Genomic DNA, 27,168 nt, shown 5'->3' with positions numbered 1-27,168 from the left:
ACACACACACACACACACACACACACAATTTAGAAAAAAGTTGTTTCAGAACTGGAAATACATAAAATTAGAAGCGTGGCAGTAAAGAAGTTCTAGGGAAGAAAAAAATCAGCATAATCTTTCAGACTTCAGGAGCTCTGGGGGCTTAGTGGTAAGGATGTGTGCTGCTGACAAAGGCAGGCAGTTTAAATTCACCAGATTCTCCACGGGAAAAGGTAGTGCAGTCTCCTCTTGTGTGATTTAATGCCTCTAAAAACTCACTGGAAAGTCAGCTCTGGGTCAGTTCCAACTTGATGGTACACAACAATGACGACGACAACAACAACAACAAACTAAAAGTAGTCACAGAACAACATCCCACATGTAGATATTGACCACTGGCACTAGGAAGTATATCCATGAAAGCAGTATTTAAATGAAAAGAAATGTAAGTAATCCAAATGTCCTTTGACAGGATACACACACACACACACACACACACACACACACACACACACACATTACATAGAATATCAATTGAATGAAGAGGACTTCACTAAGAACCTTAATGTATTTTGTAACAGTGTCAAATGTTGTTGTTAAGTGCCGTCAAGTCGCTTGCGACTCATAGTGGCCCTATGTACAACAGCCCTAAACTCTGCTTTGTCCTGTGCCAGTCACGCTGTCTCTGACACACCCATCCCTATTACCCCAGTCACTGAATCAATCCACCTCATAGAGGGCATTCCCCTCCTGCGCTGTCCCTCCACCCTACCAAGCATGACGTCCCTCTCCAAGGACCGGTCCCTCCTTGCAACATGTCCAAATAGAAGTTGAAAAAAAATAGAAGGTCAAGGACTGCAGCCTTCAATATGGATGAAGGATCAAAATCAAGAGGACAAAGATTCTTACTAATAGGCCAATTGGTAGCATCAGGATGGATGTTGAAGAGATTGTTCACAGCTTTAGTTTGCTTGGCTCCACAGTCAACTCTCTTGGCACCAGCAGCCAAGAAATTTAAAGATGTATTGCAAGGGGAAAGTCGGCTGTTAAAGTACCTCTCCAGAATACTAAATAACAATGGTGTCACTCTGTAGACTAAGGTGCACCTGATATAGGTCATAATCTTTTCAATCACTTGTTGTGCATCAGAGAGTTGGACAATGACTAGGGAGGATAGAAGGAGGATTGATGCCTTTGAGCTGTGGTGTTGGAGAAAAGTATTGAATATATCATGGACTGCTAAGAAAATGAACAGGTTCAACATGGAGAGGGTGAAACCAGGCTACTCCTTGGAGGCAAAGATTCTGAAGCTTTGTCTGACATACTCTGAACTTGTTGCAAAGAGGGACCAGTCCTTGGAGAAAGATGTCATGCTTGGGAGGCGGAGGGACAGCGCAGGAGAGGAACACCCTCTCTGAGATGGATTGATTCAGTGACTGGGGTAATCAGGGTGGGTGTGTCAGAGACAGTGAGTTGGTACAGGACATAATAGGGTTTATGGCTGTTGTACAAAAGATCATTATGAGTGGCAGGTGACTCAATGGCACATAACAATAGCAATAATGTTCCTTATACATAAAATAACCCCACAATTCAGACTTGTGCTTGTCTCTGTTGGAGAAAGAAGAGGTGCTCCAAAAGAAAAGAGTGTGCACACACACACACACACACACACACACACACACACACACACATTATTATTTATTATTAGGGAATATTCTACCTCCTGGATTGATATCTATTAACAAACTGGGAACTGGTAAAAGGAATATGTGTAAGCATGAATGCAATACAATGCTTAAGGAAATATATGAACATTTCATATTCTAAATAGTCATGGTTACATTCATTGTGGGCTTTTAGGTGGCTCTTATATGTTTCTTTTACTTATTTGCTTTCTGTGAACTACTTTGATGAGATTATTGAAGCTAATATAAATACAAAATATCAATTTGTATAGAGCTTATAGAATAAAAATTATAGCACAATGTAAAAGTAGGGTACATCATGTAAAGATACAATTCACAGATGAGGTCATATATATCCAGAAAATTGGAAATATGCTCTTTCTCACTAGTAAATGGAAGTGCAAGATTAACATGCAAAAGTAATGTTAAGAGATGGTCTTCGGAGAGCCGCCATAGTCTCCTGCTTCAACAGTGTGAACGGAAGCCGGCGCTTTCCAGCTCTTGCCAGCTCCTCACATCAGCACCCCTGGATGCCCCAAGGTCCTGGCCTCCACTCCAGCACCATGGAGCACTGAGCAGCACTGCCTCTTCACCACCACCACGACCGTGTCCTCTTAGCAGGTGCACCGGAACTAAAACTAGGACTCCAGCACTAAACCCAGGACTCCAGAACTACACACAGGTCTCTAGAACTACACCGAGGACTCCAGAACTACACCCAGGACTCCGCAACTACAACCAAGACTCCACGGCTGCCATCAGCCTGGAGCTCTAGGCCTCCTATATCTATCTGTCCATGTCTTACTACTTTGACTGTGATAATGTGGTCTTGAAGAATTTTGCCAAATATTTCCTCCACCAAACCCATGCAGAGAAGGAACATGCCATGAAACTGCAGAACCAGCAAGGTGGCCACATCTTCCTTCAGGACATCAAGAAATCAGACCAGGATGATGGGGAGAGCAGGCTGAAGGCTGCACTTTGAGAAAAGTGTGAATCAGTCCCTACAAGAACTGCACAAACCAGCCACTGACAAGAACAACCCTCATTTTGGTGACTTTATTGATACCTATTATGTGGATGAGCAGATGAAATCCATCAAACAACTGGGTGACTAAGTAACCAACTTATGTGAGATAGGCACCCCGGACTCGGGCCTGGCAGAGTACCTCTTTGACAAGCAGCCCCTGGGAGACAGTGATGACTAGAGGTGAGCGAAGCTTTAGTCCAACTTCCCCACAGCCACAGGACGACTTCTGTAGGCACCAACAGGCCACCTGCATGTTTTATTTTACCTTTTCTATAAATTGCACCAAAAATTTGTACCATTCCTTCAGATAAAGTCATTTGGTTCGCAGCTGTTACTCTGTTGGAGATCTTGGTGGGCCAGAAGTCTGTCTAAGCCATGTTGACCAAGTTCTTTAATCACCACAATGTCTGCTTCAGTCACATTTAATAAAATGAAACTTACAAGGAAAAAGAAAAACCACAAAAAGTAATGCTATCTTTCACTTACTGTTTACATAAAAGAGGTTGATATGCAGTGTTTTGAGGTACACAGAAATGAGCTCTTACTTACTTTAAAATAGGAGCTACTTAGGACAAAGTGATAGCATAATAAAAAAACTTCTCTTCCAGAAAATTGGCTTTTGCTTGCCAATGTTCACAAAGTATACTTCAGGTATTTTTAACTATAATTTTTTTAAGGAGGAAAAAGGGATAGTGAAAAGCCAACAATGCTTTAAAAAGCCAAATATAAAAAAGTACTTACTTATGTATGGGATCTGTATATATATATCCTACTTAATATATTAGTTTATTAGAAAATATATTTGTGCTTGCATAGAAAAGTCTTTGGACATATTATGCATTTAAATGGAAAAATTAAGGTACAGTATCTACAGGAGAGAGAGCTGTGGTGGCCTAGTGGTAAGAACTGTGCTGCCAACTCAAAGACATGTGGTTCAAATCCACCATCTGCTCTATGGGAGAAAAAGGGGCAGTCTCTTCTCAAGTAATTTACTGCTTCTAAAATCCCACTGGAGAGTCAGCTATGGGCTGCTTCCAATTCAATGGTACATAATAACAACTACAACAATCTACTGCATAATCCCATTCATGTTAGAAATTTATGTAAATTCAGTAATTAAGAGCTATATAAGTATTATATATGTAAATGCAGGCAAAAATATCTTGGAGCATTACATTTTTGCAGATCATTTATCTTTGAGGCTGGAAAGATTAAAGAGACTTATTCCAAATATTTATTTCCTGCTTGAATTATTTTATGACAAGAAAATAGCACATATAATTGTGTAAGTGGGCGAATAACTTGCTTTTTTTACTGTTCTCAAATTAGGTCATATTAGTAACCATGCCGTATGTTATGACAGCAGAAAACGTGAGCATTTAATACAGCTGACCCAACTATGACACCTGAGTGTTCATGAGTGACAAACACTGTAGAACTGGTAAAAGATAAGGTCAAGCCTGTCTGTTCTTTGCACATTTCAAATCAGAAGAGAACTGTGAATTAGTGAGGTTGAAACCCAGCCGCAATCAGAAAAATCTTCTCTCAGTATCATAACAAGTACACAATTTTTTAAAACTATAGCGTTACTGACAAAAGAATCACATTTATATATTTATTCAGAAAATAGTTTTATTTTTTGAAATTTTTAAAATAAGGTACTGTTAACTTTAATTCTATGAACTGTATGTCACAACTGGGATATCTTACAAAACATTATAGTTTATTAGTTTGACTTACTCTAAGATGTGATACCAAAAGCTGAACTGAGGGAACTCTAGTGGCCTGGTGGTAAGAAGCTGCACCACAAAATTTGAACCAAACATGTTCTGGTTGAGTAATTTCCATCTCATAATTACCTTTTATATTGAAAAAGAAAAATATATCAATTATAGAAACTTAGGTGTCTATACAAAATATATCAAAATGCTAAAGATACTAAGTTTCTTCTAATATTTTGTTCTGTAAAAAGGATCATTATTTTTCAATAAAATCCTTGAGAATTGATATGGTAAATACAATATACTTCATAAATAAAATAAAATGTCTACACAACTGGAATGTTCTGACTTTAGAATGTTTTTAATATATTGTGCTGCTTTTTCAGGTTAAATTTTTTCCGTGACGTATCTGACTTCCGAGTCCTGGCATGCGGAGGAGATGGCACTGTGGGATGGATTTTAGACTGCATAGGTAATGGAGACAAATATGATTTTGTGGCTGGGATGAATGTTACATCTTTAAACTATGTGTATTTTATCTATTTACTTCATACTGCATCTTTGGATTCCACAGTGCTGTACTTGAACATCTGGTGCCTTGCACATTATTCACTAATTTAATTTCTTCTGCTGTATCTCAGATTTACTTATGAGTGTACTAAGATTCTAACTTATTTCTTATAGTATTTGCTATGTCTCCAAAGTTGTTTTCAGATTTAGCTATTCAAAATACAATTGTCTCTTTTCCCTGAGCAATGAGGTGCGTATTTTGTACATGGATTTGAGAATCCTATCATTAGTGATAAAGTCCATTTCAGATAGATGCACTCATGTAGTTTAGGTGGAAACACAACTCTTTACTTTCTGTATGGGATTCATATCTTCATCATCATTATTACCATTGCTATTTTATTTAACAAATTGTATCTGATAGACCTTTTAGTAAGATTAACCTAATCTTAGCATTGTCATTTTCCACAATCTTCACTAATCAATAGTGCAGAAAGTATTACTATTCCAGTGTTATGTACAGGGAATCTAATACTTGGAGAAGTTAACAAACTGAAAGTCTTATATGTGACCAATATTGTAGTTGTTTAATTGCCATCAAGTCTACTGCGACTCTATGAACAAAAGACCTAATGCTTTTCCATAACTGTCATCATTTCTCCAAGTTCATAGTTTCCAGAGGCATGTGGTTTAGAAAGTGGAAGCCACTCCTGCTCCCAAACCTGTCCTACAACCGAGAGCGCCACCAAACCCTGTCCACACTGGGAAACCATTATGGTATTTGATACCCTAACGGCACAAGGTTCAGCATCACAGCATTAATCTTATTGTTGCACATGAAGTACTTCATTTTTATAAGCCACAAAAAAGTATATATTTGGAAGCAGAACATAGATGGTAGGATACATCACACACACACACACACACACACACACACACACACACACACACACACACAAGCACTGATAAATAAGACCAAAACCCCTTGATTTCAGATAAATTAAATAATGATTAGCATTTTAAAAGTGAGACATGAATGATCTTTGTGCAAAGATAAACCTAAAGTAAAATTTTACACTATTAGGTTTCATTTAAGTTATTGCCCTGACCAATCATAGTTAGAGAGGTATAGTTCTAGTTGTATATATACTATCCACTTGTTAATATCTCTACATATTTATCCCATTGCCATCAAGTCAGTTCTAACTATAGCAAGCCATCAAACTCCAAGGCTATAAATTTTTACTGATGGGTACTCTTCATCTTTCTCTCATGAAACAGCTGTTGTATGTGACCCATTAAACTGTCAGCAGCTTGGTTGGCATGGTAATGACTATACCAACGAAACTCTGTGTTTTTAATATCTATCGGTATATGTCTATATCTATGTATAACGTGTGTATGTGTGTGTGTGTATTCTTTAATTTAGTCAAAGCTGTTGTAAATATTCTAATGTTATTGCTGATTGCCCTTGAGTCAAGCCTGACTCATAGCACCTCTATGAACAAAAAGCCAGAAGCCCCTCTACAACTATCAACATTCATCAGAGTTCATAGTTTCCAGAGACATATTATTTAGGAAGTTGATGCCACTCCTGCTTCCAGAAATTGTAATACATTCAATAAAATTAAGATTAAAAGTTATATATGTTACATTTGAACAAATGTAGTCATAATATCTAGTAATTTAAATCTCGTAGGTGGCCTACTCAGTAGACAATTGTGCATCCAGTCAAAGCCAAGCTGTTCAAATCCCCCAGCTATTCTGAGAGGGAAAGATGGGCAATCTCCTCCCCTATGATTATAGCCTTTTAAAATCCAGCGGACAATTAGCTGTGAGTCAGTTCCAACTTGATGATAGTAAGTTTATGTTTTTATGAGAACATTGCAGAAAGAGAAGCAACAGTATAACCTCTTCATTGCTCTTATAATAAAAGTTTGAGACCGTATTTACATGCTATATTTAGCATAAAAACTAAACTCAAAACTTAGGAACGTTTTAATTGCTCAAGCACTATCTGAAGGCTTTGATGTTTTAAGTAGGTTATTTTTGTTTGTTTTAGCTCTCCAAATCAAATCCTTGTCTGATACACTTCGACATCCATCCTTTAAATAATTGGTTGTCACTTTATTACATGTATGTTACTGTTAACCTTCAGGAGCTGAGGAAAGAGAGAGGAAAAAAAGAAAAATTGAATAGTACACGTGTGAGATTCACTCAAAATATGAGCTATTCACATAAAAACTTACAGAATCAATGCTGGAGATTTTCTTGTTCTGAGCCCAAATCCTTGATTTTAAATATTATTGAAAACCTGCCACTGTTAAAGTTACTCCTTATATTGTGGATCATGTAATCTGATACAAAGCAGCATGGTAGTTAGAGAAATCACAGCTCAATTGTAAGAGCTTTAAACATTTAGAATTAAAATTTCCAAATATTTTTGCTCTTATTATAAAATATACCTGGAAGTGATGTGGAGAAAAATTTTCCATATACACTTGCTCTCTATTTTGATAGCACTTCTATAGGAATATTTTTATGATCTAACTCTGTGTATGTAATGGAATTAATCTGTGCCAATAATTTTTGGCCAACTTGTTTTTGCATTTATATATAACTTCTTTCTAGTTATAAGTGCCTAATGCAAGTAATTAATTTAATCTCAAGCTCTTTTTCACTATTTTCTACCTGTTTTTAAATTTTTTTTATTCCACAGAAAAGGCCAATGTAGTCAAGCATCCTCCAGTTGCTATTCTGCCTCTTGGGACTGGCAATGATCTAGCAAGATGCCTGCGATGGGGAGGAGGTAAAACACCTGCAACAATAACAAAACGCTTACAAAAACAAAGAAACACTGTGTGTACCAATTCTCCCGTCCTCCAGCATTTCTTTACTGCATGATAATGTGATTGCTGTCAGATATATAGTACATGATTTCAGACAGTTGTCTGGGCAAAGGAACAAATACTAGACAAAGATATTTAGTAAGTGCTAGACTTTAATATCGTACTAATTATAGTCTTGGCCTTGGGAAGGCCAATATCCAAGCTTTGTGAGTTTGTGTTTTGGTTTTTTTTTTTCAGTCTCGTAACATAGAAAGTGAGATAAACATAGATTATCTTGCAGTGCCGTTAGTCAGAACTTATTGGTACACAATTAGTAAATGCCCAAGTGTTTATCCTACAAGTTGTATGACAAAAATGAGAAAGAAAATAAACTCATTGTCCAGGAATATATTATTTGACACTTATTTTTGACACTTTATCCTTGGAGGTTGTCCATAAACTTACAGAGGTAAGAACAGAGACACAATGTTTGTCCTTAATATACCTTAAATCCTGATAAGACTTAAAGTCTCGTTTAAATAGACAATCTAGTAATGATTAAGCAAACTCTTTTTTATTATTTTAGATGAATAAAATAATGGAAAACCTCCCTAAGCAATGATTAATTAGGTAACGGATTGGATAATCAGCCGTACGTAGCTAGGAGTTGCTATAATAGAGACTGTATTGAGTTTAGGGTATCCTAGTAGCAAGGTGCTTGACACATTCAAGAAAGTAAAAGTGAGCAGGAGGAACCCAAGGACTCTATTCACATTTAGAATTCAACTATTTTCAAAATATTTTAAATCTTAAAAAATAATTTTAATGTTTTCATAGGAAATCTTGTATCTACTTTAATGGGTCACTAATAGACTGTACTTACTTGATGATAATCATTAAAGAAAAAAACAAAAACAAAACCCAATTTGTTAAAGAAGTAGAAACTGATTGTTAAATGTTTTTAATATCTATACTCACTTAGAGAAGTTTGAAAAGTGTCTACTGAAACAATGTGAACCAGCCCTTAGGGAGCTTGTTAAAAATATAGTGACCTGATCCCACCTCAGACTGAATGGAAATCCCTAAGGGTGGACACTGAGCAAGTAATTTTCTTTTCAAATATATTCCTTATGCAACTCACAACAAACTTTGATCACATTTATTCTCTGATTATGGGGCCAGCTAATATACTGTTAACTGTGTATTTATCAGACATATAAATCTAGGTATTTAAGTTTTTACCATATAATCTTATGGGGTTTTAAATAAAAATATAGTTTAACAAAAAAATTGCAAAAATGCTGACTTATCTCCTCTGGACTAAAGAGATAAATAATTAAAACATCACCATTGATTTGTTTTTGCCAATACTCATCTGTGCTAAACTTGCACAGCACTTCTTAAGCTGAAGGAATTGAAGAACAAATTCAAGCCTTGAGTTGCAATATTTAAGAATGCTTTGGGTAAAATATCAAATGATCCAGGAAACATTAAGAGAAGATGGAAGAGGAGACAGAGTCACTGTTTCAAAAGTAATTGGCTAACACAGAAAAGTTTCATGAAACAACGTATGAGCAAGATCCTGTGGTGATGAAGGAAGAAGTTCAAGCTGTTCTGAAAGAATTGCCAAAAAACAAGGTCGCAGGTATTGACAGGATACCGATTGACATATTTCAACAAACAGATGCTGCCCTGGATGTGCTTTCCACGTTGTGCTAAGAAATCTGGAGGATGACCTCCTGGCAAAGTGACTGGAACAGATCTATATGTGTTCTCGTTCCAAAGAAAGGTGACCCAGCAGAGTGTAACAAGTATTGAACAATATCATTAGTATCACATGCAAGCAAGATTCTGCTGAAAATTATCCAAAAACAACTGGAGCAGCACATCAAAAGAGAACTTCCAGATGTGCAGTCTGGTTTTAGAAGAGGCTGTAGTACTAAGGATATTATATCTAATGTTAGTTGGATCTTGGCTAAAAGCAGAGAATACTAGAGGAATGTCTAACTGTGTTTCATTTACTACACTAAGGCATTTGACTGTGTGGATCACAACAAACTGTGGCTGACTCTGAGAAGAATGAGAATCCCGGAACACTTGGTTGTGTTTATGGGAAACATATGATGGGAACAGGAGGCTGTTGTTTGAACAGAATAAAGAAACACTTCATGGTTCAAACGTATGCCAGGGATGTGTCCTATATCCATTCTTTTTCATTATATCTGCAGAACAGATCATTCAGGAGGCTGGTCTCTATGAGGAGGCATGTGGCATCAGGATTGGAGGAAGATATATCAACAACCTGTGCTATGCAGATGACACAATGGTGCTTGCTGAAACTGAGGAGGACCTGAAGATCTTGCTGCAAAAGGACAAGGGCTGCAGCCTTAAGTATAGAATGAAGCTCAGCATCAAGAAAACAAACATTCTCACCACTGAGACAATTGACAGCATCATGATAGATGGTGAAGAAATTGAAATTGTTAACAGCTTCAATTTGTTGGCTCCACAATCAACACTCTTGGTACCAGCAGCCAGGAAATCAAGAGATGAATTGTGTTAGGAAAGTCGGCTGTCAGGGACCTCTCCAGAGTACTGAAGAGCAATGATATAAATATAGAGACTAAGGTACCCCTGATTCAGGCCATAGTCTTCACATTTACTTGCTATGCATTAGAAAACTGAACAATGATTAAGGATGATAGCCTTTGAGTTGTGGTCCTGGATAAGAGTATTAAATATACCTTGGACTGCCAGGAGAACAAACAAATTAAACCTGGAGAGAGTGAAACCAGGTTCCTCCTTGGAGACAGGATCATGCAGCTTCATCAGATACTTTGGATGTGTTGCAAGGAGAGACAGTCCTGGGAGAGAGACCTCATGTTTAGAAGGGTGGAGAGACAGCACAAGAGAGGAAGACCCTGAATGAGATGGATTGATTCAGTGACTGGGATAACAATCATAGGTGTGTCAGAGACTATAAGATTGGCACAGGATAGAGCAAGTTTAGGGCTATTGTACATACTGTTGCTATGAGTCGCAAAGAACTTGATGGCACATAACAACAACAAATCTGCATATTGATTCAGATAAAGAGAAATTGTATATGTCTTGTTATATATTTCTACGATATATTTTTGATATTTGAAAATTAATTTTACCTCTGCTTCCAAATCATATATCATTTAAAACTCAAATTTGTAATGGAACTTCCATTATTGGTGTTCTATTTGTAGTAATGAATTTATTATGTTTGTAATATCAAAAGTGATATCAAAAGAGACTGAATATTAGACTAGAGCATTGAGAAGCAAAGGGAAGAAGCTAAGAAGTTAAGGAGCTTAACAGAAGATTTCAAAAGTCAGCTCAGAAAGAAAAAGCAAAGTATAATGAAATGTGTAAAGAGCTGGAGTCAGAAAATCAAAAAGGCTGAACTTGCTTGGCTTTCGTTAACCTGAAGGAACTGAAGAACAAATTTAAGCCTTGCGTTGTAATACTTAATGATGTTATGGGCAGAGTATTGAACGATACAGGATGCATTAAACAAAGATGGAAGAAGTATGGATAATAATAGGCTGACACAGAAGAATTTCATAAAACAGCATATGAACCAGACACAATGGTGATGAAGGAGCACCCTCAAGCTACTCTGAAGGAATTTGCAAAAAACAAGGTCCCAGAAATTGATGGAATACCAACTGACATATTTCAGCAAACAGAAGCCTGCCCTGGACATGCTCACCAGGTTGTATCAAGAAATCTGGAGGACAGCTATCTGGCCAGTTGACATTGGAAGAGACCTATACTTATTCCTATTCCAAAAAAGGGTGATCCAATAGAGTGTGGAAATTATCAAACAATATCACTAATATCAAGGACAAATTGCATTGAGAAAGTGAGCTGTCAGGAACCTCTCCAGAGTCCAGAAGAGCAGTGACATGAGGCTGGAGACTAAGGTGTGCCTGATCCATGCCATACTCTTCACAATTTCATGCTATGCATCAGAAAGCTGGACAATGACTAGGGCTGATAGAATACTGATGACTTTGAGCTGTGGTGCTTGAGAAGAGTGTTGAATATACTATGGGCTGCTAGGAGAATAAGCAGGTTCATCCCGGAGAGAGTGAAACTGGTCCGCTCCTTGGAGGCAAGAATTCTGAAGCCTTGCCTGACATACTTTGGGCATGTTGCAAGGAGGGACCAGTGCTTGGAGAGGTACATTACATTTGGGAGTGTGGGGGGACAGTGCAAGAGAGGAAGACCCTCAATGAGATGGATAGATTCAGTGAGTGGGGTAATGGGAGTAGGTGTGTTAGAGACAATGAGGCTGGTACAGGATAGAGCAGGGTTTAGGGCTCTTGTACACAGGGTCACTATGAGCCACAAGCAACTCAATGGCACATAACAACAACATCACAAATATCACATTCAAGCAAAAAAATCTTACTGAAGGTTATTAAAAAATACTGGAACATTACATCAACTGAGAACAATCAGAAGTATAGGCTAGATTTAGAAGATATTATGGCACTAGGGACATCATTTACAATGTTAGATGGATTTTGGCTGAAAGCAGAGAGTACTAGAAGAATGTCTATCTGTGTTTTATTGACAATGTAAAGGCAACTATGTGTATCACAACATGTTGTGACTAACCTTGACAAGAATGGGAATTCCAGATCACCTGATTGTGCCCATGTGATAACTCTACTTGGACCAGGATGCAGTCATCACAAAAGAGGAAGGAAAAACTACCTGGTTCATAATCAGTGAAGGAATGTGTTAGGCATGTGTCCTGTCTCCATACCTATTCAATCTATATGCAGAACAGATCATTCAGGAGGCTGGCCTTCATGATGAGGAATTTGGCATCAAGATTGAAAGAAGATTCATCAACAACTTGCATTATGCAGATTATACAACCTTGACTTCTGAAACTGAGAAGAACCTGAGGCATCTGCTGCAGAAGGTCAAGTATTGCAATTTTCAGTATGGATTGGAGCCAAACATCAAGTAGACAGAGATTCTCACCACTGGGCCAATTGGCAGCACCATGATGGATGAAGAAGGGATGGAAATTATTAACAATTTCAGCTTGCTTAGCTCCACAAGTAACACTCTTGGAAAAAGCAGCCAAGAAATCAAAATATTAATTGCATTAGGAAAGTTAGTGACCTCTCCAAAGTGTTGAAGTGTGAAGTTGTCAGTCTAGAGAATAAGGTGTGCGTGATCTAGGCCATGCATGGTCTTTGCGATTACTTGCTATGCATCACAGTGAGCTGGACAATGACTACAGATGACAGAAGAAGAATTGGTTTCTTTGAGTTGTGGTGTTGGAGAAGAGTATTGAACACACCATAGACTGCCTAAAGAACGAACAAGTCTCTCCTGGAGAGAGTTGAGTACAGGTTGTTCCTTGAAAAATTTTGAAGATATGTACCATGTTTTGGCACTGGCCAGAAGGGACCAGTCCTTGGAGAAGAACATCATTCTTGGAAGGGTGTAGAGACAACGTAGTAGGAGAGGAAGACCCCAGATGAGATGGATTGACACAATGACTGGGATAATAGAAACAGATGTGTCGAAAACAAAGATTGGCTCAGCACAGGAAAAGTTTCAGAGCTATTGTATATACATTTCCTGTGGGTCACAGGTGACTTGATGGGATAGAAAACAAGAATGATTTTCTTGTTAGTAAGAATATTACTCTATTCGTGAGGCTGGACTTCATTATGAGGAGGAATGTGGTCTAGAGATTGGAGGAAGACTCATCAGCAATTTATGGAGATCAATTAACCTTGTTTGCTGAAACTGAGGAGGATCTGAAATGCTTGCTTCAGAAAGCCAAAGACTATAGTCTTCAATATGTATTGAAGCTCAAAATCAGGAATACAAAGATTCTCACCACTGGGCCAATTGGCAAGATCATTATAGATGGAGGAGAGTTTAAGATTGTTAAAAGCTTCAGCTTCCTTGGTTCTACAATCAGCATTCTTGGTACCAGAAGCCAGGAAATCAAAAGACAAATTGCACTTGGAAAATCTGGAAAATCTGCTGCGAGGGACCTCTCCATAGTACTAAGAAACAACAAGTCAGTCTAGAGACAAAGACATGTTTGATCCAGTCCAGGTCCTTCACAATTACTTTCTATGCATTAGAGAGCTGGAAATGAAAAAGGATGACAGAAGAATCAATGCATTTGAGTTGTGGTGCTGGAGAATAGTGTTGAACATACCATGGACTGCTAAGAGAACAAACTGGAGACGGGAAAGCCAGGAGGCTGCTTGAAGTCAAGGATTCTGAGGCAAGGTTCCTGGGGCTTTATCTGACATGCCCTGGGCATGGACCAGCCCTCAGAGAAGGGCATCATGCTTGGAAGGATGGAAGGAGAGTGAAAGAGAGGAAGACCATTGATGAGATGGATTGATTTAGTAACTGGGCCAATTAGAGTAGATGTATCAGAAACAATAAGGTTGACACGAGATAGAGCAGGTTTCAGGGCTCTTGAGGCTATTTCAGGTTGCTATAAATCTCAAGCAACTCAGCAGCACATAAAAACAACTTCTATTATTAGTCATAAAATATTAAGTAAAACATTGAGGATGAGAGTAGAATCTGAGATACCCACTAAAATAAAGGCAATTGATAATTCTTTATGTCCTATATTTAAATAGCCAATGTGTTACCAAGGGGTTTAATTATATGCAGTTGATTAAGTGTTGGTTGCTAACTGAATGGTCAGTGGTTAAGTCTACCAAAACCTTCACAGGATAAAAATGAGAAAATCTGCTTTTCTGAAGAATTACAGCCTTGAAATATCTATGTATGAGAAAGTGCCACTCTTTCTCATAAGATTATTATTTAATCCTAATTGACTAAAAACTGTGGCTTTGTTGATTTATTTATATGATATATTCTTCTTTAGAGAGTGTTGACTCACTAGAGTACATTTTTTTACAGAGGAGAAATATGAACTGTAAATTAAAGTTAAAATAATATCTTGCTATAAGTTTATACATTACACTTAAAATTTGATTAATAGATTCTTTTGCATTAGAATTATCCATATACATACACACATTTAAATTTGTTTAAATATATCTTTTGTTGTTCATGTATCTTTCTAATGATAATTTTTCCTCTTTAGGTTATGAAGGTGAGAATCTGATGAAAATCCTAAAAGACATTGAAAACAGTACTGAAATCATGCTGGACAGGTGGAAGTTTGAAGTTATACCTAATGACAAAGATGAAAAAGGAGATCCAGTGCCTTACAGCATCATCAATAATTACTTTTCTATTGGCGTGGTAAGAGTTTTTTACTCAATGTTTTTGATTTTTTAAATTTCTTTTGTTTTATTTTTTAAAAAAATTCTGGCCTACTTAGCGGTTGTTAATTAAATCTTAAACTTTGAAGATTTACTTAATATGAATATTTTTGTTCATTCTGGCAGGAAAACATACCTAATAGAAAACGGTAAAGTTTATTAAATTATTGACAGTGAGAATATAATCAATGGGAAAATATTCATTTATTAAGCCAAGGAAAGAAACTATAGTCTTTGTGTTAGTATTGATAATTTGTGTTATTTAGTTTATGATAATGTAAGTGTAAAGTAGAAATACAAACTGGTGAAAATGTGAAAACCTGTAGTTTATTTTCACTTACTTGGATACTCGTATTTTAATGTCGTCATAACTGAGTTTTTGCCCATAGACACTATTTTAATTTTAACTCTGAAATGATGCTGGTGATACCCTTGAATGAAATGCATTTGATTCTAGTTTTGGTACTACTTTCAAAGTGTTTTATGAGAAGATAGTCCCCTCTCTTCTTTTCTTCTAGTATTGTAGTGAAAACAAAATATCACTTGGCAATTATTAAATTTTTAATTCTTAGGGAATGAAAAGTTTTAGTATTTATACTATAGGTCTTTTAGGTGCCAATTGTAGACTCTAGAAAGATGTCATCTATTGAACTATATTCATTCTAATGTCTGTTCTTTAGTATTAATCTGTAATTTTTGAATGTAGGAGTCAAGCTACCTGTAAGAAAACTAGTTCTGAATCTTTTAGCATTTTGATTTTATTCTGAGTTTCTTATTTATCAGTGTTATGGTGGTTGCTACTTAATTTTTGTGTGAATAATGCAATAATACCATTTAAGCAATTCAGTGAGTTTAATATTGAAAAAATGCAAACAATGAAGCGTAAAAAAGTCTAAACAATGTCTTTTTAAAAAGAATTATTACAATTTGCCAAAAAAAGAGTATGTGGCGCTTTGGTTCATAAAGGTTATTACTTTAAATAGCAATGTTTTAATAATTTTATGTATAATTTATGCAAAATATATTTTAAGTATACTGATTTATTCAATTTTAAAGAATTGCTGTTACCCAAAAAGGCTACATGTGCTCGTTTGCCATGAAATCTTGCTCCTTCTCTTACTTCTAAAGAACAATTAATCCATATCCTGATTCTAAAATTTGCCTTTTTCAGAACAAATCATATAAAATAAATCATACATTTATGTGGACTTTTGCATTTGAGTTATTTTACATTGAAAAATTATCTTTAATTATGTAAAATATATCTTTTTGTTTATTTGATTATTTATTTGTTTTGGGCACTGTTTCATTAGGGAGCTCTCTGGTGGCCTACTAGTAAATTGTTGCACTGCCAACCCAAAACCATTAAATTCTAACTACTAGCTGCTCTGTGGGAGAAAGATGGGCAATCTCCTGTGTGACTACCTGCCTTTGAAAACCCACTTGGATGGTTAACCATGGGTCAATTCTGACTTGAGAGTACACAAAAGACAACAAATGGCATAGTCTGTATCATTTTACACTACTAAGCAAAAAGCCATGCATCTAGAGAGACAGTTCCAATCCACTAGTGGCTCCTTGGGCTTAAGACATGCAGTCTCCTTAAGATTTACAAACTTTGTCAATTCCATGAAAAGTTGTTATGTGTTGGATTTGATGCCTTGGCTGTGAGTAGTTTGTGATTTGATTTTTGCTCTTTCTGTTTTTCTAGTTTGAGTGCTTCATCCTTTATTACATTAAATAGTATTATCTACTCACTAATTAATGTGCATCTAGGTTTTTCCCATCCTTTCATATAATAAATTCTTTTGATAGCCTCCTTAGTGAAGTTTTAATTATAGAACATTACACTCCTGAATTTACTTCTGGTTATTTTATGTTTGTTTGGGTTTGTTTTTTTTTTCTTTGATGGTATTTTCAATGTTACAAGTAAGTCACTTACCTTAATTTTTTATATCGTTTCACTTGGTCTTTTCAAACATTCATAATAGCTTTGCTAAAGTATTTTCTCTATTAACTTCTGGACTCCTTATACACAATATATTTTTACATTTTTCTTTATGTATATATGATAATTTTGTACTTCTTTGATAAGTTGTAACATTGAATTGAAAACAGAAATTCAATATATAATAAGTTGTATCTACTTGGGATCTGGGTCCCTCTTTTGAGGTTTTTTTTTAAATTCCTTTATTCAGCACTTAATCTGTGAAGTTTCTCTTCCCTTCAATTGTTATGAAAGTTGATTTTTCTGCCTTTGTTTATTTTGTTTTTGCTTAAACCCTTGCCCTCCTATGCTAGTGAGATTAGCCAGAGGATGTGTACAAACATTTTAACCAGTAAAATTCCCTTCATTTGCCATTGGATCTGTGTGTGTTTGTTGGAGAACACATATAAAATATCTAAAGCAGCAGCATTAGATTTTTCTATCTACTAAAATGTCTTATGTGTTTTCTGAAAACTCTAAGGAGTTTTGGTGGTTTGGTGAGTAAGATCTGTGCTAAAAACCCAAATATAGGTGGTTTGAATAAACCAGCTACTCTTTTTTTTATTAATATTTTTTATTGGGAAAACATATTGGGGGTACAAGGAGGTGAGGGTTGGGGGCAGAAGGGTGAGGATGGGCCAGGATGCAGTTGCAGAGCTGTACAGTTTGGTCGGTGGGGGGAGCAGGTGAAGGAAATGATGAGGGTCCAGTGGGGACCAGATGCTACAGGGGAATGACAAGCATTTTCCAATAGTAATTAAACCAACTGTCTAATTGATTTGGGAATTGGATGCCGACTCTCTGGCTTCTTCATGCTGAACAGGGGCGTAGATGTAAAGGGGGGGAAGGGAGGACGCTTTATCACCTTACTGGTGGGTTACAGCTGCTTGCCTTCTTGCTCTGTTAGAAGATATGTTCCTGTCATTTGCTCCCCGCTGGACTGCAAAGTGTTTTCCCAGGTGGGTCCAGTGGGGATGGCTGGTTGAACCCAGAGGCTCCATCCTCCTTTGCTTCCTTAGCTGTCAGTTGTATTTCCTTTTTGTCACTGGCACTGGGTTCAGGGTCAATTATGGAGTAAAACTCAGAGTTAAGGTTACCTATATTAAAGGGAGCAAACCTAGAGAGAACAAACTTGTGAGTTACAAATAGAAGGGTTTTGAGGGTGTTGCTTTCAGGTTTACTGGGGGGGAGGGGGAGAGAAGGTGGCCTAGGTAACATTCTCTGGATACCCTAAGCATTCTTTTTTTTTCTTCTCCTTCCCCACCCAGGGGTCAGATGGCACAATCTGGGGACTGAGGAGCTCACCCTGAGGGCCACGACGGCTCGCCCCGGGCAGGGGGCCAAGGGCAGCTCGCCCCTGGCAGAGGGCCTCGACGGCTCGCCCCGGGCAGAGGGCTGAGGGCAGCCCGCAAAACCAGCTACTCTTAAGGAGAAAGATGGACAATGTTCTGTGTGATTTGTAACCTCTCAAAATACACTTGAGACTCACCTATGAGTCAGTTCCTACTCATTGGCAAGAAATTGAGTTGTTTTATGATAACAAAAGGCTACACTTGTAAGAAAAACTAGGATACTTATAAGTCAATCTTGAGAGTAAATTGTCTTACACATTCTTATAACTTTTTTGAACAGCCATATGTGAAAATATATCATAACTCTTAATGGCTGTCTCATTTCACAGAGGAACTTGTTTCATTTCTAGAGAGTCTGCTATTGAATATTTTCTCTAATCAGTATTACAAATTTAGAGTAGTTTTACTATTGGCATATGGAAAAGTAAGCTAAAAAATGTTCCAGTATTATACCACATAATATATTAGCAGTATTTATAGCCACCGTGTTTTAAAGTTCTGAAGTCTAAGACACACTCAACCCAAGCCAAGCTATATTCAGTAGTTTCATATGTGTGTTAAAATTGCACATGGAATAAGGAAAATAAAATAATATTCAATTCCCTTGAACTATGGTGTTTTAAATAAATATATAATGGACTATTGATTCAGTTTGCTTGGATACAAAATCAACACTCTATGTACCCGAAGACAGGAAATCAAAAGAAGAATTGCATTGTGAAATCTGCTGTCAGAAACCTCTCCAGGGTACTGAAGAGCAACAATGCCAATCCTGAGGTTCAGATGCACCTGAACTAGGCCGAAGTCTTCACAATTGCTTGCTATACACAATAACTAGGGATGGTAAAAGGAGAACTGATGACTTTTAGCTGTGATGCTGGAGATGAGTATTGAATATACTATGGACTGTTGATGTCACTTGAGATACAAAGGTGCACCTAATCCAGGCCACACGTTTCTAAATTACTTTTTATACTTCAGAGAGTTGGACAATGACTAAGGATGACAGAAGAAGAGTAGATGCTTTTGAGTTGTGGTGCTGGAGAAGAGTCTTGAACATATCCTGGACTGCAGAGTAAAAAAATATGTCTGTCTTGGAACGGGTGAAAACAAGTCTCTTCTTGGAAGGTGAAACCAAGCTCTGCTTCACTTACTTTGGGCATATGGTTAGGAGAGAGTGGTCCTTGGAGAAGGTCCTTGCTCTGAAGGGTGGATGGACAGCACAGGAGAGGGACACCCCAGATGAGATAGATTGAAACTACTGAGTATAGCTTGGCTATATAACACCATTCTTATATAATACATTGAAAGATATGCTATTATCAGGTACCTTCAAAGTGATCCCAAACACATAGCCACCCAATGTATAAAAGATCTAGGCCTTTTCCTATTTGTCCCACTCTTATAACCATGCAGAAATCCATTGTTGCAGTCACTGAGTCAGTCAGTTTACTTGAAGGCTTTTTTCTCTCTTTTAAAAATCTACTTTTCTAACCTCAATGTTCTTTTTCAAGGACTGGCACCTCCTGGTTTATATGCCCAAAGTCAATGAAATGAAGTTTTACATCTTTGCTTCCAAGAACAGATTGCACTTTTCTGCAGATAGATTTATTTTTGCAGTCTTTGCAATATTTAGTAGTCCATTCAAAGGATTCCATTCTTCTACAGTCTTCATTTTTCATTGTCCAACTTTGACACCCATATGAAGCAATTGAAAACACCATAGCTTTGGTCAGGAACTCACTAGTCTTTAAACTGACATCCTTACTTTTATTGTTTTAAAGAATTCCTAGACAGAATTTGCCCAATGTGACATACTTTTTGATGTGAGTGCTGCTAACATGGGAGTTGATGATATTCCAAGTAAAATTACATCCATTACAACTTCAATCTTTTTATATCATGATATTGCCTATTGACACATGAGGAATTCTGTCTTCTTTATGTTTCTGTGTGATCCACATATATGACTGTAGTCTTTGATTTTCTTTAGTAAGTACTTCAGTAAATCAATCTAAATAGTAATTATAAAGCAAAAATTGTCAAGCTTTAATTTATATTAGAAGTAAATGCAGAACTCGATAAATGAAGACTACTGGTTTCCACAATTCTGTTTTATGTTTCACTAGATCTAGCTCTGGTGACTTCATTCTATTGTTTATAGGGTGTTCAAAGGCTGGTTATTTCAGAAGTGGATAACCAGTCCTTCTTAGTCTGTCTTAATCTGGAGGCTCCAGTGAAAGCTGTCAACCATAGGTGGCCTGCAAGTATTGAAATGCTAGTAACAGAGCATTTGCATTACTTGATGCAAGTAAGATGACAGTGTAATAGGAGACATGGATAGGCAGTAGTTGATTATATGAAGTAATGTGTGCATAAGTGACTCTGTGGTGTACAATCTGTGTATAAAAGTGATTATAAGCAAATTAATTTAAAAGGAAGTAGGGGATAAACAAAGTATGATATAAAAGTAATATATATTTTGATTTACTGATTGCATTTTTGCATCAGTACATCATTCAATCATTACATGAGCTCACAAACCACTTCAGTACAGTAAACTATATAGACAAGTACTATAATCATAAAAGCAAACTGTGAAAAAGCAAGTATATACATACACAAATTATAAAGTAAGCAGTACCACACTAGTCATTCCTTTCCACCCTACCCCCAGTACAGAAAAGTGGTAAATTCTGTTTGTTATAAAATAATTGTAAAAATTTAAAAAAAGACAAACCAAGGAGTTAATTGATATCAGATCCAGGTGAGCCTCCTGATTTCTCCTGGCTAGATGGCTTAGATCCCTGCCTTACCTCCCATTTGGTCTCTCTGCTGCTCCTGGGCAAAGATGTCATTCCAGCTGTCCACAACTGGTGTGAGCTCTCTGGCTACTGCTCCTACAGGTACATACTAGTAAAGTCTATTACTAGAACATGCAAGTGAAATCTTACTGCAGATTACTAAAAATTGTCTAGAATGGTACATCAACAGAGAACAACCGGAGATTCAGGCTGGAATTAGAAGAGACCAAGGAACCAGGAATATCATGTTGATATCAGCTTAATCTTACCTGAAAGTAAAGACTACCAAAAAGAAGTCTTTTGTTGTACTTTATTAAATGTGCAAAGACCTTTGACTTTATGGACCATAACAAATTATGGATGATGTAGAGAAGAATGGGAATCTCGCCACACTTAATCGTGTTATGAAACCTACCCTAGAGCAAGAAGCTGTTGTCTGAACAAAGGAAGGGTACACTAAGTGGTTTAAAATCAATGAAATTGTTTATTAGGTCTGTATTCTCTCTATCCCTGTTTCATCTCTATTCCAAATAAATCATTAGAGAATATGGACTGTATGGAGATAAATATGACATCAGAACCAGAGGAAAACTCATCAACAACTTGCATGGTGCAGATGACACTATTTTGCTTGCTTAAAGTCAGAAGGGCTTGAAATGCTTGCTGCAAAAGATAAGGGACTACAAACTTCTGTACGGATTACATCTCAATGTCAAAGAAACAAAAATCCCCACTTCTGAACCAAGAATTAACATCATGCTAGACAGAGAAAAGATAGAAACTGTCAATTACGTTTTACTTGCATCCACAATCAACTCAGTAAATCAAAATATGTATTACTTTTATATTATACTTTGTTTATCCCCCTACTTTCTTTTAAATTAATTTGCTTATAATCACCTTTATACACAGATTGTATGCCACACAGTCACTTTTGCACACATTACTTCATATAATCAACTACTGCCTATCCATGTCTGCTATTACACTGTCATCTTACTTGCATCAATAATCAATAATCAATACCTTTGGTGCCAGTGGTCAGTAGATCAGGAAACATGTTGCACTGGGAAAGTTTGCAGTGAGAGACCTGTTGGAATTATTGAGGACCAATGATGTCAGTATTCAGACTAAGGTGTGCCTGATTCGGGCACTTTCATTTTCTTGGTATGTACCTGAAAGCCGGATAAGGGTAACAGAAGAATTGATGTCTTTGAGCTGTGATGTTGGAGAAGAATACTGACTATTCCTTGGAGGAAGTTCAACCAGAGTGCTCTTTGGAGGCAAAGATGATAAAGCTTCATCTTACATATGGTTAACATGTTACCAGGGGAGGCTATTCCTTGGAGAGGAACCTCATACTTCGAAATATGGAGGGTCAGTGGAAGGGAGAAAGACCCTCAACCAGTTGAATTAACACAGTGGCTGCTGCAGTGGATTCAAGTGTGTCAGAAATCGTGAGGATGACAGAAGAGGACAGCTTTCAGATTTGTTGCTCATAGGGTTGCTATGGTCAGACTCAACTCTACAGCTCTTAACAACAACAATCCGTTTTTGTTTTTGTTTTTGTTTTTTTTTTATCAAACTGTCCCCTCCAGGCTCCACTGAACCTTCACCCACTGTGTCTACCCCTCCACCCAGCAACTTCAAATATCCTAGTGAGCATCTCTCCTTCCTCCTTTCCCACCCCTCCCCCATTTTTAGTTTTCATGCAATAGTTCATTTACCTTGTACATCCATGTGTTTTATACACTCTTTCATTTACACTATATTTCATTGAATCATATACATATACTGTACTTTATGCAATTGATTACCATTGATCAGTATCTGTTAGTATCCTTTTCCTTTAAGTACCTATAGTATCTTCCCCTCCCCAATCTGCCCACTAAACTCTGCTATTTGAGTGTTTTCCATGTTTCCTTGTTTTTGCATTCCGTTTCCCCTCTCTCTTTCCACTTTTTTGCTATTTATACACATCTTACTTCTTTTTCTTCTGTTTTGACATTAATGGTCTTTTGCAGTATTTGTCCTTATGTACCTGAATTAGTTCACTCAGCATAATTCTAACATTTCCCATGTTATATAATAGTTTTCAACATTGTGGCTCCTGAGTGGTGCATAGTATTCCATTAGGTGAAAGTACCAGAATTTTTCAATCCAGTCGTTAGTTAATGGACGCTTGAGTTGTTTCCATGTTTTTGCTATTGTGATAAACACTTAATTTAAAATAATTCTTATATTTTAATGATCATCCTGTTGTTGTTGTGTGTCATCAAGTTGACTATGACCTTTAGTGACCTTATGAACAATGGTTCAGAGTCTTGCCTTATCCTAAGCCAGCCTCACCATGTCTGACACACCTTATCCTATTGCCACAGTCACTGTGTCAATCCGTCTTACCAAGGGTCTTCCTCTTCTGCTTTGACCCTATACTTTTACAAGCTTGATGTCTTTCTCCAAAGACTGGTCTCTCTTAGCAATATACCCAAAATATGTGATATGGATCTTCAAAATCCTTGTCTCTGGTGAACTGGTTTCACACTCTCTAGGACAAACTTATTTGTTTTCTTGGCAGTCTGTTCTTTTTTCAAAACTCTTCTCTAGCACCATATCTCAAAGACATTGATTCTTCTTCATTGCCCAGCTTTCAGATGCATATCAAACAATTGAAAAGACCATAGTCTTGATCAGGCACACCTTAGTCTCTGTTGTTGTTGTTAAGTGCCGTCGAGTCGCAGGCGACTCATAGCAACCCTTTGAAGGAGAGTCCTCGACGCTTGGGTGCCTTTCATCTTCTATCCACTTTCATAGGGTTTCCAGAGGCAAGCTATTATGGAAGTGGATGCCACTCCTCCTTCCAAGCTTAGTCTCTAGACTGGTTAGATCCTTGGCAACAGGTTTTCCCAATGCAACTAGACTTTTGGTTTCCTTGCTGCAGAAGAGTGTTGATTATGGATCCAACCAAGATGAAATAACTAACATCAGTCATTTATCCATCTATCATGATACTATCTATTGGCCTGGTGGTGAAGATCTTTGTTTTCTTGACGTGGAGATGCCATTCGTACTGAAGATTGCAGTCTTTGACTTTCTGCAGCAAAAGATCATTGTAGGAGATGGATTTAAATGGAAAATTTCTCCAATTCATTTTACGTAACTATGTTAGTTTTATATAAACTAAGTATAAATATCAATTATATACACTAACTATATAATAAATAGTATTATATACTAAGGTGGGCACAGGCTACAGCAGAGTTTGGGACTTTTGTAAATAAGTTTGCTACGAGTCGCAAGTGACTTGAAAGCACAATAACAAAAATACTAAGGTTGGCGTAACCGTAGAAGAAGTACTTCATACAACTTAAAAAAATAGAACATGTATAAATATACATGTTGTCATTGAAAATAACATTAACAAATAAATGTAAGTAGTATACTTAAGTACTAAAATATTTTTAGCTATGCCAAGAAATTCGGCCAAGTGACTGGAAAAGATCCATATTTATTCTCATTCAATGAAAGAAGTGATTCAACAGGATATGGAAATTATAAACATTATCATTAATAGCATGCATACAGGTAAAATATTACTGAAGATTATTCAGAAGTGGTTAGGACAGCACACCAACAGAGAATTGCCAGAAATTCAAGCTAGTTTCACAAGAGGTCCTGGGATGGATGTTATTATTGCTGATGACAGATGGATCTTTGTTGTATCAGGAAGTTTCTTACTTGTGTTTTACTACATATGCAAAGACTTTTGACCATATAGATCATACCAAATTATGGCTAACAATAGAAATAAATGTGAATTCAAGGACACTTTATTATGGTCATGTGAAAACTATATGTAGACAAAAAAGTTCTGTCTGAACAGAACCAAGGCCCAGTGAATGGCTTAAAATCAGAGAAGGAGTAGCATCAGGGTTACAGTCTCTCCATATCCATTTCATCTGTATTTTGTGGAAATCATTCTAAAAACTGAACATTCTGAAGAACACTGTGGTATCAGGATTGGAAAAAGATTCCTCAATTGCTTGGATTACACAGATGACACAAACACGGTTGCTCAAAGTTATTTGAAGAATTTACTGAAGATTAAACACTGTAACCTTAAATGTGGATTATATCTCAAAATCAGGAAAAAAGAAATACTCATTATTAGGCCAATAGACCCTATCATGATAGATGGAAAAAATATTGAAATTGTCAAGGTTTAAACTTTACTTTGATCTAAAATCAGCACACATAGTAACAGCAGGTAACAAATCAGATGTGTTACATTGAAAACAACTGCTACCAAGAAACTTTCCAAAATGGTAAGAAGCAACAATAGCAATTTAAAGACTAAAGTATGCCTGCCTTATGCCATGCATTGGCATTTTCATTTGTTTCCTATGCATCTAAATGTTGGCCAAGGGATACTGATGACAGAAGAAGACCTGATTGTGGTGTTGAAGAAGAGTATTGAATATCCCATGGTCTGCCAAAAGAAAACACATCTACTGGATACTATTGTAAATATGAGAAAATTCACCAAGAACTAACTAATACTGGAGGACATGGCAGAGGGGAAAAAAAACAAACCAAACCAACATCTATCAATGAGTTTATTTTCAGTAACAACATAAAAAGTGAAAATATAATTTCATATTGTTATAGGTGTTATGAAATAAACGGTAATAGAATATGAATTATTTTTATTAATTTTACACAAAGCATTCATATTCATGTAAGTTGCCGTCTTCTACATTAAATGTACAAGTACATGAGAAAGATTCCATTTTCTGCATGTGAATTTTTTTTTGTCAAAGTTTAATTTTAATCTTTGACTGTTTCTCTCTTGATGAATTTAATTTACAGTTTCCAGTGGTTTCATGGTCCTTCTTCTGGTTCTTATGACAACTAGTTCATTCTTTGAATTTTGCTACTTTCTAGTCTTTTGATAGCTGTGACTTCCTCAGTCTGTTAACATGCTAATTCAGCCTCATTTAGGTTTTGTCCTTGTGGCTTTGAGTTTCAAGATCAATTTCTAGAGATAGTGTTGCTAGGAAACTCCCTCATCTGGGAAATATAGATTCCATATCCCATGATAGCTCCCTGAAGAAAAATACTCCGCTTTTCCACAGTGTTGAATGCAAAGGAAATGCCAAATGCAATACGCGAAGGGTATGTTTCCATTTCAGAAGAAAGATTTGACACTCCGATTTTGAAATTTAGTTTTAAAAACTGTATAGATTGCACTTGTACTCTGGCATATATGGTGTCACGATGAGTCAGGATAAATTTGTTAACAACAATAAATTACCGAAAACAATGTTAGTTGTTTATCCAGGTAATATTAACAGTGTTCTTAACAAAAAGAATATCCTATGCAATATTGGGAAGAGTAGAATGTTTATATACAACATAATCACCAGTGAAGAATAAGGTTAACCAGATTCACACAATATTCTTCATATGGGCCATTTACTGTCTTATAAATTAATTGATAAGTAAACATATATTCACATTTTCTGGTGATACAGCTTGTGCCATTTTAGGATAAGAATAACAAGTTTCATGAATATTTAATTTTCTAAGGTGTTTAGGATTTCATTCCAAAGAGTTTAATGGTTCATTTTATAAATATTTAGGATGTACTTGTTCTAATTCAATGGCTAAACACTATTGTATATGAAAAGAAAAATGGTACTACAAATGCCAACAATTTTAGAATATAGGGACTATAAAATATATACATTTATTATTATATTTATGTGGCTAGATGAGGTATATATTAATAGAAGATAAAAGTAGTTTCTTTTAAACTTTGAACATACATATCTTATTGTTTACTATATATTCAATTATTACAAGATGTAAATAATCCAAACCCAGCAATCAAGTCCATTCCTTGTTCCAGGGAACCTGTGATGGCCAAGTCAGTAGA

At 36.5% G+C, this 27,168-nt stretch overlaps 1 protein-coding gene across 4 annotated transcripts in view; it reads left to right on the top strand.

Annotated features, from left to right (window-relative positions):
- The window catches only part of DGKB (diacylglycerol kinase, beta 90kDa), a 1,124,393-nt gene that overhangs the window by 487,194 nt on the left and 610,031 nt on the right, over window positions 1–27,168 (top strand). For all 4 annotated transcript variants that reach the window (XM_006880255.1, XM_006880258.1, XM_006880257.1 and 1 more), the window contains 3 exons: window positions 4,808–4,893; window positions 7,651–7,740; window positions 14,907–15,067. In XM_006880255.1, the coding sequence (XP_006880317.1) occupies window positions 4,808–4,893; window positions 7,651–7,740; window positions 14,907–15,067 (337 nt within the window). The remainder of the gene's footprint in view (window positions 1–4,807; window positions 4,894–7,650; window positions 7,741–14,906; window positions 15,068–27,168) is intronic.

This window comes from Elephantulus edwardii, unplaced genomic scaffold (assembly GCF_000299155.1).
Source record: "Elephantulus edwardii isolate Elephantulus edwardi_28Jun2011 unplaced genomic scaffold, EleEdw1.0 scaffold00007, whole genome shotgun sequence".
Lineage (NCBI taxonomy): Eukaryota > Metazoa > Chordata > Mammalia > Macroscelidea > Macroscelididae > Elephantulus > Elephantulus edwardii.
The sequence above is the reverse complement of the archived record's forward strand: the minus strand, read 5'-3'. Positions and strand labels throughout refer to the sequence as shown.